Source organism: Leucopleurus acutus, assembly GCF_964270905.1.
Source record: "Leucopleurus acutus genome assembly, chromosome: 15".
Classification (NCBI taxonomy): Eukaryota; Metazoa; Chordata; class Mammalia; order Artiodactyla; family Delphinidae; genus Leucopleurus; species Leucopleurus acutus.
The window spans coordinates 74815620-74829570 of NC_139157.1; the positions used below are offsets into that span (position 1 = coordinate 74815620).

The 13951-nt window shown below is 44.3% G+C and overlaps 1 protein-coding gene across 1 annotated transcript in view; it reads right to left on the reverse strand.

The window, feature by feature from the left end:
* SH3BGRL2 (SH3 domain binding glutamate rich protein like 2) overlaps positions 1-7083 on the reverse strand; it is a 51913-nt gene extending 44830 nt beyond the window's left edge. Inside the window, exon 1 of the mRNA XM_082855846.1 lies at positions 6881-7083. Coding sequence (XP_082711972.1) covers positions 6881-6925 — 45 coding nt within the window. The 5' untranslated portion in view covers positions 6926-7083. The remainder of the gene's footprint in view (positions 1-6880) is intronic.
* Positions 7084-13951: the final 6868 nt, after the last annotated feature.

Sequence of the window (13951 nt, forward strand, 5' to 3'; positions counted from 1 at the left end):
AGTCCAGAAGGGAAACATTCCATTAGGTACTTTTCCTCAGTCCATTAGCGTTTGGGAACAAAACAATCAAACATAAAAGAAGTAACAACTCTAACCTTAAATTACCACAGCCCAGTTCCTGGGGGACTAGCCTGTGCTGGCAGATAAACTCAGATAAGCCTTTTCAGAGGACAGAGGGGAACCACCGCTTTAAACTAGATGCTCAGTTGCAGCTGGTGCCCGTTTCCAACCTCTGACTCCCCTGTCCCACTCTCCCAGCCACACCAACTGCCAATCAAAACTCTGGCAACGGTAAGTACTGATCCTATTGGTCTAAAAAAACACCAAACAGAAGGTTTCAGCGACTTGTTGTTAAGCTACAACAAGAAAGAGGACCCAAAAAGAGAATTGTACATGATCAGGAGTAGAGGATTTCCCTCACATGTTAAAAAGCACTGGCCATTTCTGAGAAAAAATAACTTTTCACTACATTTCTCACCTGGAAAGCTAAGCTCCTTTTCAGCAAAATGGATAAACAGAGTGATATAAAATTGATCACAGAAAAATAATGAATACAGGAATGTGATTTAAATGAGAACTTAAGTTTCTAAAGAATTCTGCAGCTAAACTAACACCCCTGAAAGCAGTCCCTACTGAAAACCTGATGAAACCTAAAAGGGTCTCCTTCTGAGTTTAGAGTTTGGAAGGCAAATTTTCAAAAGATTAACCGTTGGCAGCTAAACTAATAATTTCTTGATCCAGTTTTTTTCAAATCTGCATTTCAAAATTTCATATATAATGATCGTTAAGTCATACTAACTCTTATGTTAAAAATGAAACATTCATTCTAAGAATCTAGAACTTTTCTATTCTGTCACCCATTTCTAACTTTACTGAAAAAAAAAACCAATTCATTTCAGAACTTTTTACAAATTAAACATGAAAAACCTGAAGAAGAAACATTCTTTAGAGTTAGTATCTCACACTGCTGCCTGTAGAATTGTTGGGTTTTTTCACAATAGCTGTTTTCTGCTTTTGATCAAAAAATTGAAAAATACAGAAATAAACAAAGCTCAACTAGGCTTACACTCCTGCGATGTGGAAACAACCTCATACTTTTATAAATAGATGTCAAAATTTAGTTTCCTCAAATCAAATGAAATATTTATTTAAAATGTCCTAATGCACATGGATTTAAAAAAGTCCCTAATTTCGTAAAGGAGTCCATGCCCTTGATTATATTTACAAGTTTAAAGTATCACAGAATGGAAAAAATATCAAATTTGGGAAATATTAAGATGAACTAGAAAAAGTGAGGTCAGGTCTTCACTTGGGATATCGATAAATCTCCCTTTCTAGCAATGGACCTTAGTATACATTGACTATAATTCCATACCCATATCTGACTTGAAGATTCAGGAAATTCGCCCATAGTCTTTCCAATTTAAGGGGGGAAATGCCATCAATTAGTCCTTCTATTTCAACTGTCAACTTGAATGCTGTTATGGGAAATGAACTGTGTCCCCCTAAAAGATGCTGATGTCCTAACCCCCGGTACCTGTGACTGTGACCTTATCTGGAAATAGGATCTTTGCAAATGATCAAGTTAAGATTAGGCCAATAGGATAGGCTGAAGTTCAATATAAAAAGGGGAAATGTAGACACAGAGGACACACACACACACACAAGGGGAATGCCATGTGTACATAAAGACAGATATCAGGGTCATAATCTACACGCCAAGGGGGAGTGCCAAAGATTACCAGCAAACTGTCAAAAGTTAGGAGAGAGGCACAGAACACAGTCTCCCTCACAGCCCTCAGAAGGAACCAAGCCTGCCAACACCCTGATCTCGCCTTCTAGCTTCCAGAACTGAGACCAATTTCTGTTGTTTAAGCCCCACAGTTCTCGGTACTGTGTTAATGGCAGCCCCGGAAAACCAATACACAAGCCTTCCCAGCCTGACGTTCCCTTACAACTTTGTCCTTGCACTCCCAACTTATTCCTGTCTCTCCTAATTATTTCTTATAATGCTCCTGCCACTTCCCTAAACTCACTCCCTCCCCTCCCCTGCCAATGCCCTTCGGCGCTGTTTCTTGTCAGGGGTACCACTGGCATTTTGCATCGGACAGCTCTTACAGGGGACTGTCCAGCACACTGCGGGATGTGGAACACCCCTGGTACTTTCATTCCGCCAAGGGCCCATAGTGGAGAAATGTTGCTCTAGAAGCTTTGGAGCCACCTGCCTGCCAGACTTTGACTCAGGGTCCCACCATCTACTGTGTATCATCTCAACCAGGTCCGTTAACTTCAGTCTCTCCATCTGTAAAATGGGAATAAACCTTGCCATGTGACTCAGGACTGAGTTAAAGATCCTAGCAAGCCCAGGCTTACCCTCACTAGCTTTTTTTGGCGTTAGAATCACTGGGGAATTGATGCTCACTCTGTCTTACATGGTCACACCCTGACTTTAACCACGTCGGAGCTCCTTTCAGAAGCTCCCTTATACCAACGAAGCTTCACAATGCGTTTTGATCGTTATCACGGGTCTGACCATTGCACGTTTACAGCAGTCATACGTCACACAACGCAAAGCATGGGCACGCCTTTCTACAGCTAAAAACGAGCGTGACAACTCTGAGCACAGTTTCTACATGTTTCTCCTCCACTCCCACACCCACCTGAAAACACAGTTGCAGCCGTGGACAAAGGTCCATGTCTTCCAACTCTGCTTCCAACTCTGCTTTCCTTGTACCTTTTCCTCCCGGTGATGGTCCCCTCCAACATCCAGGGATATACTACTTCTGTCTAGCTCATTTCCCCTTGTCCCATGGAAACATCCCCCAAGCCAGCATCAGCCCTTCATTCTCCTTGATGAAATGGTTTGCAACCCAAGTCTTTGGGCTGTGGAGTGTCCGCACTGATTTACGCCATGAAGGCAGAGTGTGTGCCTGTTCTGCTGACCATCATACACCTGACAGCACCTAATAGAGAGCCTGGTACTTCACAGGTTTTCAATGATTGATGCGAGCATGAGTCAATCAAGGCATGAATGAATGTAGGGCTGAATGAACGTACAAAGGGATACATTCAGTAGTCAGGAGACCTGGCCTCCACTTAACCCTCAGCTCTGCACTGACTGCCATTAATGACCTCAGGGGAAGTCATTTAATCTCTAGGCCCAAATTTCCTTCTCTGTGAAATGAGGTGGTTGGACTTCACTAGAAAATCTCTTTCGGTATTCTTCCAGCTCTCACAACTGAGCCCAAGAACTTTTCACAAAGAGTGACAAACTTTACTTCCTTTTTGAGAAGTTTTAGTCAAGGCAAGCAGGATGGTAAAGATTCTCCTGAAATCACACACCAGGGGTCTCTCCCTGTCAGACAGCACCTTGTTCCCTGGGGACAAAAGGCTCCAGACAGCACGCCAGCTGCAGACCCTGAAGACATCTCTGAGATGTGGAGTACTCTGGAGTTTGTTAGCACCGGCTGCTTTCAAGGACTCAGAGTCTACTCCGTACTCAAAAGGTCCACAGGGACCCCAGTGCCTGTCCCCTCCCACCTAAGGTTCCTCCCTTTCCAGCCTGAAAAAGATGGGCTCAGGCACTCTCTCCCGGGCTCCAAATCCAACTCAATCCCTCTCTCTGCCATCTGCCTGAGGCTCCCACATGCATATTTTATGATTTCTGGCACATTTCCTCCTTATCTGACATCCTGCAATGCATCCCTCCACCGCCTATATAATTTCTATCTCTGGTAAAGAATGTTCCTGAAAGAGGCATGTGTCCTTGGGTTGTACTTTATTACTGGTGGTTTCACCTTTCCTATCTTATCTCCCCACCTGATCCCTACCTGAATTCCTGGAGGACAGAAACCACACCCTCTGCTCTCCTCCAATTCCCACAAGACCAAGGACAGGGCTAGGCAAGGAGCAGACCCTTAGAAAATGCTTGTTGAGCAAATAAAATGATGAATGAATGAAATAATCGACTGATTTCAATGTTTTTACATTAAAAAGTCATATCAATACATTTCCTGGATAAAGTTACCAAGACCTCCCCTTCTGGGTATACAACCAGAATAAATTAGATTTTAAAACGGCACTCCTATGACTACACTATTTTCTTAGGACTGAAATAAAGTGCCCTCCTCTATGATATGAATGACAGCAGCATGATTAGTTGCATAAGAAATCTGATTTTCAAGTAGCCGTAGCATAATAATGTGGCATTGCTTTTATTTCCTATAAAAGCTGATTTTACTTGGAGCTGGGGAAGAGAAAAGGGCAATCACCCCTTCTGTTAATTATTCTAACTACCACTGTTAGGTGTTGAAGCTGGAGAGTTCAGGCAAATCAGAACAAGATATGAGAGTTTTCCCCAGATAGATTGTTTAAATCTATTGTTGACTGGGGCAGAGCATCTTTTTTGGAAATTCCTGGGACTTACTTGGCCACGTCTACTTCTAGTCACATTCCTTCCTTGTGGTTGAATCCACTCCAGCTAAAACCAAACTGACTTGGGAATCACATTATTCATTCTCCCGTGCACTTGCTGGTCATGGTTGGTCACCGAATGAAACAGCGCCAATGGTCAATGCAACACCGCTGGAGGGAAAACACAGCTGTGCCCTCACAGCTCAATACAGCATAATACCATAAGCCCTAGTGAGCCTCTTCTGCTCAACAGCTGACCTAAACAACTTCATTATCTCTTAGAAATCACCAATCTTGCACAGAAGCATAAACTTACCCTCACCCAAAGTATTGATGTTACCTAATTACAGAAAAACTCTGTACTGATATAGGAGATAAATTTACAATTGGAGGGACTCAATGACTGAGGGTTGTCTGAGACCCAAAAAGATCAGGTACTTTAAAATACATAATTAGCATTTATGGGCTGTACATATGGTATGTGATAACAGAGTATGTCTTCCAGCTGAAACCGTATCTTGTTGGAACACAGACTACCGGGTGTGTTAGTGAGGGGACCTGAGCCATCCCAGTAAAACACCAGAGGAAAAGAATAAATTCACTTTGATACTAACATGTATATTGTCAATGTGAAAGAAGTCATTATAAGGATTTATCCACATTTACCCAACTAATTAATTCAAAGCACTTTAAAGCTAGAGTGCAATGCTGAGTTATTCATCACAACCCTTCATTCTATGGACAAGAAACTCCAGCAGAGGTGAGGTACTTCAACCAAACTCACACCACTCGTCAGAGCCTTCCTCAAAACTGGGGTCTCTTAGGTCTAGCTTCATGTGCAAAACACCCAACATTAAATTTAAAAGTTAAAAAGGCACATAGCAGGCAGACAGTAAATATTTGTTAATGGAATTGAGGAAACAGAGATGTGGGGTTCCAGAACTCTCTTGATATACGACCTTCTTACAGGATAAGCCAAGTCATTACCGTAAGTTTGACTTGTCCAACATCGGTAGCGTAGGCTTCTTAATACATAAAGCATCCCTTTTTCAATCAATAAAATGCTATTGCAACAATTATCGGAGCACGCAAGTTGATGGTGAAACCAAAAGCTTTGTCGCACTCTTAGGAAGAAGTGAATTGGAAAAAAATCTATCCATGAAACAGTATGGGTTTCCAAACACATGAAGTGCAGCTTCAGTGCAGACATCTATAAAAGGCAGGTATGACTAAGCAGCCCCAAATAACAAGAAACACCAAAACTATCAGGAATGTGGGGGACCAGGGCATGCCTGCATACAAAGATAAGTTGGAATTTCCCATCTATTGTAACTAATGCAAAAGGGGGCCTTTTTTTCTATTGTCGGGTAATTCCTTTTTAAATAAAAACCCTCAGTGTTGTGTTGCAAACAACATTTTCTTCCTTCCATCTCACCTGCTTCAGAAACAAATTTGGGGAAAACATGGTTGAGTTGCTGGGCCTGCAACCAACTGGCCAGACCAAATTTTAAGCTATCAGCATTGCACTTTCTGATGTATTTGATTCTGTATCTCACCAAAGAGCCTCTTAAATCTAGAGTTTTACTCTTAGCTAAGGTAACCAAATCTTAATAATCTAATCGTGTAGAACATATTGCTACCTGTCTTATCCAGTGGGCTATCAAGTATATTACTGAATTTTTCCCTAAAGTCTGACATCTAGCTATGTAACTTCTTCCTAAAAAAAAATTCAAGAATATCTACCAAACAAAACAGCTTAAAATAATGAAAGAGACCACAATTCATATATCCCCAAGATGAAACTGAGCCCAGCATTACTGGAGAAAAGAAACCAAACGCACCACATTTTACATATAGATGTAAAAATATTTATAGTACCCGAGGCCAAAAAAAAAAAAAGGACAAAACAAAAACCCCTGGCACGACAGGACAAACCTGGTTTACTGTTCTCTCTGCGCAGGTATAAAACTGAAGAAACGTGCTTGGTGGCGGGGCACAGAGGGGGGAGAGCAAGTTCCACTTAAACTTGTTCCTTTCAGGAGCTAGGTTAGCAAACCAAGCAGCCTGACAAGCTCCCGTACAACACAGAACCGGGCTGAGTGTCCCAAATCGGCAAGAACTGACACCAAGGGAAGCGGGACCCCCGAAGCTCTCGGACCACCCATCCCCAAATCCCCGAGCCACTCAACTGGAGCTGGGGGCTTCCCGCCGACTCCATTTTCCTGTCTCCCTCTCAGGCCGTGCAGGGTGGGCACGTGGGTGAGTCCGGGGTCCCCCACCAACCTTGGCTCCCCGCCCTATTCATTGTCCGAGGATGATGGATCACCTGCCGGGCGCCGGCTCCCGCCGCCGGACGCGCAGCGCGCCGAGACGCACCGGGGCGGGCGCCGCGCGCCTCCCTCAGGATCGGCGCCCTGCTGCCCCTACCACGCAGACCCGGCCCGCGGCCGGTCCCCTACGTGCTCACCGCCACGAAGCCCGAGGAGGAGGCGATGAACACGCGGATGACCATCCTCTCGCCGCGCCGGGACTGACCGTCGGCCCCCCGGAGGCTCCGGGCTGGCGCGGACGCAAAGGCAGAACTCGGCTGAGAGCCTCCGCCACCGCCACCTCCACCGCCACCGCCGGGCACAGCGCTCCGGTCTGGGAAGATCGCAGGGATCCGGATCCCTCCCGCCCGGTCTGCAGATAAAAGCTGAGAGCTTCCCAACCGCCGGCCAAGGTAGAGTGGGGGGGCAGAGGGGAGGGGAGGGAGCCGGCTGCGGGGCGTGATGGGAGTTGTAGTCTCCGCAGCTCCCTGGGATGGCGGTGGACTGAGCTCCTACCAACCGCCTCCTTGCTGCGCGTCGATGCCGGTCGCGCGCAGGTGGCTGGAAGGCAACCCGAGGCCGGGAAGAAGCTATGACGGGGGTGGCGAGGATCCTGGCGAGACGAAGGGGCAAAAAGAAAACTAGGCAAGAAGAGCTTGGTTCAAAGTCCGAGCTGGGGTTTCAGTGTTGTGGTTTACTGGTGTGGAGCATCCCCTCCCAGAAACGTCCACAGACTTAGTGGTGCCGCGGAGACCCATCGTCTCCGGGTCTCCTGCTCGCCCAGCAAGCCCCAGCGACTCGCGGCCGGCGGGGTGGGGCGGGCCGGGCGCTCGGGGAAGTGGGGACGGTAAGGGCGGTGGGGACGCGCGCTCCTCTCTCTTCCCAGCGGCTCTGGAGGTGCGGAAAGGTGATTCTTTGCGGGGTAAATGAGAGGTTTTCTTTTTCGGTAGACGCTGAACATTAGAAACCCAGGTGAGAGCACAGCCGATATTTTATTTTTCTAGCAAAACTGTAATTGTAGCAGAAAAAATAAATACCAAGCGAAATTAGAATCGTACTATCAGCATCGGGAATCAGGACCCCGCCCGCCCCACCCCCTCCCCTACACAATGGCTTCGCCTCTGTGCACCTGATATTTACAGTTGAGCCAAATCTGTGCCTTTTTCAGACCTGCTGCACATTCCAGCGCAGTCTCCCAGGAGGATGCTGTTAAAATAAAAAGCTTCTATGTAGTTGCTAAGAGTTTAGGAATAGTTCTTCAGCAAGTGTTTTCTGTTTCACGAAAGCGCAAGCCTCTCGCAGCTCCGTGAAAATGAACCCGTTTTCCCTGCAGTACTGTATTTACTTTCTTCCTTGCAGCAGGGGAGTTTTAGCAGAGTTCTGGGAGCAATGTTAATTAATAGTTCTAGACGCAAAGAAATTAGATGATGAGGTCTCCGGCTCTTTGGTAAAATTCTTGCACAAACACTAATCGTTTTGGAGCATTTGTTTTTTAGAGCGATTTTGAATATTTCAAGTGTATAACCGTCCCTATTTATCAGAAGTCATGTCTGTAGTATTCCATTTTTTATTTAGTACAGTGACAGAAGATACAATGCTAATGGGACTTTATTTCTTCTTACTATTCAACAATTTTAACTATAAATTTTGCTGGCTGTAGATAATCTCTCTCTGCAGATTTACTTTAATTTGGCCACCGTAAACGCGGAAAGGAATGTTTATTACTTTTACAATAATTTTCTTAAAGGTAGATACCGTATTTCCTATATAAATGCAACTTTATAAATGTCTCAATTTCTTTGGTTTGGAATTATTCAGCTTTGAGGATATGGTTAAACTCAACAAATGAGAACTCAGAGCCTGTGCTCTAACAGGTACCAGAGTGGGTGAAAAGCTGAATAAGTCATTTCCTCAGTCAGCAGAGCACCTGTTGTCTGCAAAACAAAAAGTCAGGTACAGAAATAGCGACAGAATGAGATACACTGTACCAGTAGAGTGTTGTATGGATATAAAGGAAAGCGAGGGAAAGGGTGGCCTTCTAGAAGAGACTTTAAAGGTGAGTAGAATTTCTGCTGGCAGATAGAAGGGATGCAGGATGGAAAATGCAGGGTCTATAGGAACAGCAAGGGGTCCGTTTTGCTTCAGGAAGGAAAATCAGGGTCCTAACAGGGGGCAATGCTGAAAATACAGCTTTGGTTGAATGCAGCAAGAGGCTCTCACTGGGTTGTCTGCCTAACTCCCTGCCTTTTTCTGGAATCTCTTCCTCAGCTTTGATCCAAGAGCTTGTAGGGGTGGTTTCCCAACACGCCCCTGGTTCATAGAGCAAGACCCAGAGCCCTGGCCACAGCTGATAGGTTGAGGGGTGAGCGTCTGAGCCAAGCAAGGCCAGGCAACATCTCTTCCCTAAGGATTTAAAATTAGGACTAGGGCTTCCCTGGTGGCACAGTGGTTGAGTATCTGCCTGCCAATGTAGGGGACAGGGGTTCGAGCCCTGGTCTGGGAAGATCCGCATGCCGCGGAGCAACTGGGCCCGTGCGCCACAACTACTGAGCCTGCGCGTCTGGAGCCTGTGCTCCGCAACATGAGAGGCCACGACAGTGAAAGGCCTGCGCACCGCGATGAAGAGTGGCCCCCGCTCTCCGCAACTAGAGAAAGCCCTCGCACAGAAACGAAGACCCAACACAGCCAAAAATAAATAAATAGATAAATTTTTGAAAAAAAAATAAATAAAATAAAATTAGGACTAAGAGAGAGAGAGAACACTTGAACTTCATCTTGTGACCTGGAAGCTCAGTGCTTTCAGAAGCCCTGTTCCAAAGTGAGAACCAGAGAAGCTGAGGAAGGTAGTCAACAGGAAGAGAACAACAAAGCAGGGGCGTGGAGGGCGATGGAGATGTTTCAGAGAATCCTGATAATGCTTTAGCCCAGGGGCCCTAAAACTCTGGGCTGTGTGTCAAATCCAGTTGGTTATCTGTTTTGTAAATAAAGTTTTATTAGAACACAATAGCTTTCCTATTGTCTCTGGCAGAATGCCAGAAACCATATGGCCTGCAAAGCCTAGTACATTTACTCTGTAGCCCTTTTACAGAAGAAGTTTGCCAGTCCCTGTTTATGGCTCAGCCTGTTCCTGTATGCCTGCTCTGGAGGCCTGTGTCATAGTCCTGTATTCAAATCATAAATTCCTCATCTTAACCTAAGTCACCCCAAATAGGTTTCTGTTTTGTGCAACCCAAAGTGCCTTAAGAAGGTTGTACTTAATTTGTAAGCATTCTGAGGAAGAAAAGGATATGATCAGAACTATACTTTGAAGACTTCCCCGGTGCTGCAGTGGTTAAGAATCCACCTGCCAATGCAGGGGACACCGGTTTGAGCCCTGGTCCGGGAAGATCCCACATGCCGCGGAGCAACTAAGCCTGTGCGCCACAACTACTGAGCCTGTGCTCTAGAGCCTGTGAGCCACAACTACTGAAGCCCTCATGCCACAATTACTGAAGCCCGCGCACCTAGAGCCTGTGCTTGGCAACAAGAGAAGCCACCACAATGAGAGGCCTGCGCACCGCCAGGAAGACCCAACACAGCCACACAAAAAAATTATTTTAAACAAATTTGTTAAAACCAAGTCTTTAAAAAAAAAAAAAGAAAGAACTGTACTTTGAGAAGATTACTCTGGTCATAGTTAGCTCTGTTTTTTGGACCCTCGGTGAAGAGGTTTATCCTTAAAGCTTGTATTCAGGACAAAGTGTTAGCAGTGCAGGAACCCACAGTAGCCAGTACAGAGTTGGGACCCAGAGAGTGACAGAGAGTAGAAAGCAATCTGGAACATAAGCTAAGAGTCCAAGATCACCACCAGGGTATCATAGCACAGAGAGGATTCCGTGCTGATCTGACAAGTCAAGTCTGCAGATAGAGCAGGTGGCTGAAACTTAAGACAGAACTCAGAAAATGGAGTAGGTCATTAGGCATCATGGAGGCTGCTCCTGCAGAAATCGATCCCTTTTACAAGTCGTGATAGAACATCTGGCGAGAGTGGGTTTTTTCCTTAGTTTTATTGACATGTAATTGATATATAACATTGTGTAAATTTAAGGTGTATAACGTCTCTTTTCCTGGCAGCTACACAATCCTGCCCAGAATATCTATGTAAAGCGCAGATAGTAAATCCTCTCCCTATAGGGGTCAGGCAGGTGACATAAATGAGAGAGGTGGGGTAGGTCCAAGTGCACATGTATTCACCGAGAGGACTGTAGCAAACTGGACAACACTGCTCAAAAATAGAGATTTTTGTCTAAAATATTCTCATCTTTCAATATTGACTCGCAAGTCCCATACAGCCCTAGGGTTCTCCAGGTTTCTCCCTCCAACGTAAATAAAGCTCTGAGCCTGGTGTTTGGCTCCAGTAAAGCCACAAGAAGCACCGGGTGTTATTATAATAATGGTTTGTTATCATTGCTGACCTTTATGAGAGCATTGCCAGCAGGAGGGCAGAGGCAGAAGCCACATCGCAGCGATAGCTAATGAGGCAGTAGAGGGAACGATCTAGTCTTTTCTAATTGGAAGTTGAGGAGTAATAAGAGAATGAACAAGGACAGAAGCTTGCAGGGGAGTCAGGGAACAGAAACATTCTTCTTTCAGGTTTATCTACAGATTAAATGAAGAGCTCTTTGAAACAGTCTGGAGTCCCCCAACTGTCCAGATTTTATTTTTAGAGTGGCATTGAATCTGATTGATAATTCTGTTTTGTCGGGGGTGCCTGTCCTTAACAGCACTTAATCCAAGACTGTCTAGCTCCCCAAGGATTTCACTTAAAAAAAAAACCCCACACATTTATTTATTTATTTTGGCTGTGCCGGATCTTTAGTTGCGGCATGCATGCGGGATCTAGTTCCCTGACCAGGGATTGAACCTGCGTCCCCTGCATTGGGAGTGCGGAGCTTACCCACTGGACCACCAGGGAAGTCCCAGGAATTTCACTTTTTAAAGAATGTCAGTCACCACACCATGCGTGTAACATCCCTGCCCTACTCCAGGCAGTAGCTCCCCTGAAAGCTCAATGAGCACATTTGGCTGTTAGTAGGCGACAGATTTGTGGGAGTGGAGGTTATAAGCCAAAGGGCAGGAGTAGGGCAGGGATAGGTCAGAGTGGTTAAGGAACGGGCCTCTGAGTCAGACCTGGATTGATGTCCCAGCTCTATGAGCTTCCTTAGGCAGTTTAGGTAACTTTCCAATACCTCCCCTTCCGAGTTGTTGTTGGAGGCTTAGTGGAGAAGATGTAAGTAAAGTGCTATTCACACAGTGCCTGGGACACAGTTGGGACTCACAAAGTATTAGCTGTTACGAATCACGCAAAGTAAATCAAGGAATGGCCTTCATTTGCATAAAGCATATAAATCCTGTAAATATTTCTATCTCATGTCTGTGATTTGAACTTGCTAAATAACAGGGATCTGGTTCGTATGAGCCTCTTGTCCAGTGCCATGTCCTGTTAAAGTACTTAAAATCTTTTTGATGTTAATGAAGTTTAGAGACCATACTTAAGAGAAAAGGAGTATTAGTGAAATGAAGCAGCAATAAAGGCAAGTAAGGCGGCTTGAATTTTGTAAGAAAATTCGTTCGCTGCTTTTATGTGGCTTCATCGGGCCATTCTGTCTATTCTTAATAAAATAAAATCTTAATTGACGGAACCATACTAAGCAATCCCTGAACCGGATGGAACTTTCAGCCGTCATGTTTAAGAACTGGAGGCAAATCGTAAAGCAAGGAATTAAGCTTCAAACCAACATTCAGGACATGTTCTTTTTTTTTTTTTTTAATTGAAGTATAGTTGATTTGCAATGTTGTATTAGTTTCAGGTGTACAGCACAGTGATTCAGATATATATATGTGTGTGTGTGTGTATATATATATATATATATATATATATATATACACATATATATGTATATTCTTTTTCAGATTTTCTTCCCTTATAGGTTACTACAAAATGTTGAGTAGATTTCCCTGTGCTATACAGTAGGTTATCTATTTTACATACAGTAGTGTGTATATGTTAATCCCAAACTCCTAATTTGTCCATCCCCCACCCCCTTTCCCCTTCGGTAACCATAAGTTTGTTTTCTATGCCTGTGAGTCTCTTTCTGTTTTGTAAATAAGTTCATTTGTATCTTTTGTATCTTTTTTTTTTTTTTAGATTCCACATACAAGTGATATCATGATATGATATTTGTCTTTCTCTTTCTGGCTTATTTCACGTAGTATGATAATCTCTGGGTCTATCCGTGTTGCTGCAAATGGCATTATTTCATTCTTTTTTATGGCTGAGTAATATTCCATTGTATGTATATATACCACATCTTCTTTATCCATTTATCTGTTGATGGGCACTTGGGTTGCTTCCATGTCTTGGCTATTGTAGATAGTGTTGCAGTGAACATTGGGGTGCATATATCTTTTCGAATTATAGTTTTCTCCAGATATATGCTCAGGAGTGGGATTGCTGGGTCGTATGGTAGTTCTATTTTTAGTCTTTTAAGGAACCTCCATACTGTTCTCCATAGTGGCTGTACCAATTCACATTCCCACCAACAGTGTAGGAAGGTTTCTTTTTCTCCACACCAGGACATATTCTTGAATCAGTTCACATTCAATCCAATCAATAGGGTTCCCTATCCTCTCTGACAGGAGAAAACACTTTCATTTCCCCAATACCTTATTCCCACTAGAATCTGAAAAAAGTTAGGAGGAGAGAGGTGAATGCACAAGCCATCGTGGAGCACTATATATATATATTGGAACTATAACAAGGAAGCTTCAAGGTCTGCTGGTAACCACAGGAAGAGCTAAAAACCTAGCATGCAGTTAATTTCTTGCAGCTGTAGTCATTCAGTGTGTGTCACGTGCTATGCTAGATGCTGAGGACTCAGCACTGAATCAAACATAGTACCTACTGTTGATCTCGGAGAGACAGCAATCAGCGGTCCTGAAGAGAGATCTTAGTTCCTTGCCCAGGAGCTGAACCTGGGTAGCCTGGATGAAAACCAGGAATCCTAGCCACTAAACCATCAGGGGTTAGAGGCTAGAAGCAAAGTTCCCCTAGCTCTTACCCCCATTGAAAGCAAGAATGTTTCAAGGAGGCAAAAACTGTAAAAACAGGTACAAAGTGTATTATTAGAGACACAGCACATTGTATGGGAGAGCATACAGAAAAGCAGTTTATTTATTTAAGTTTATCT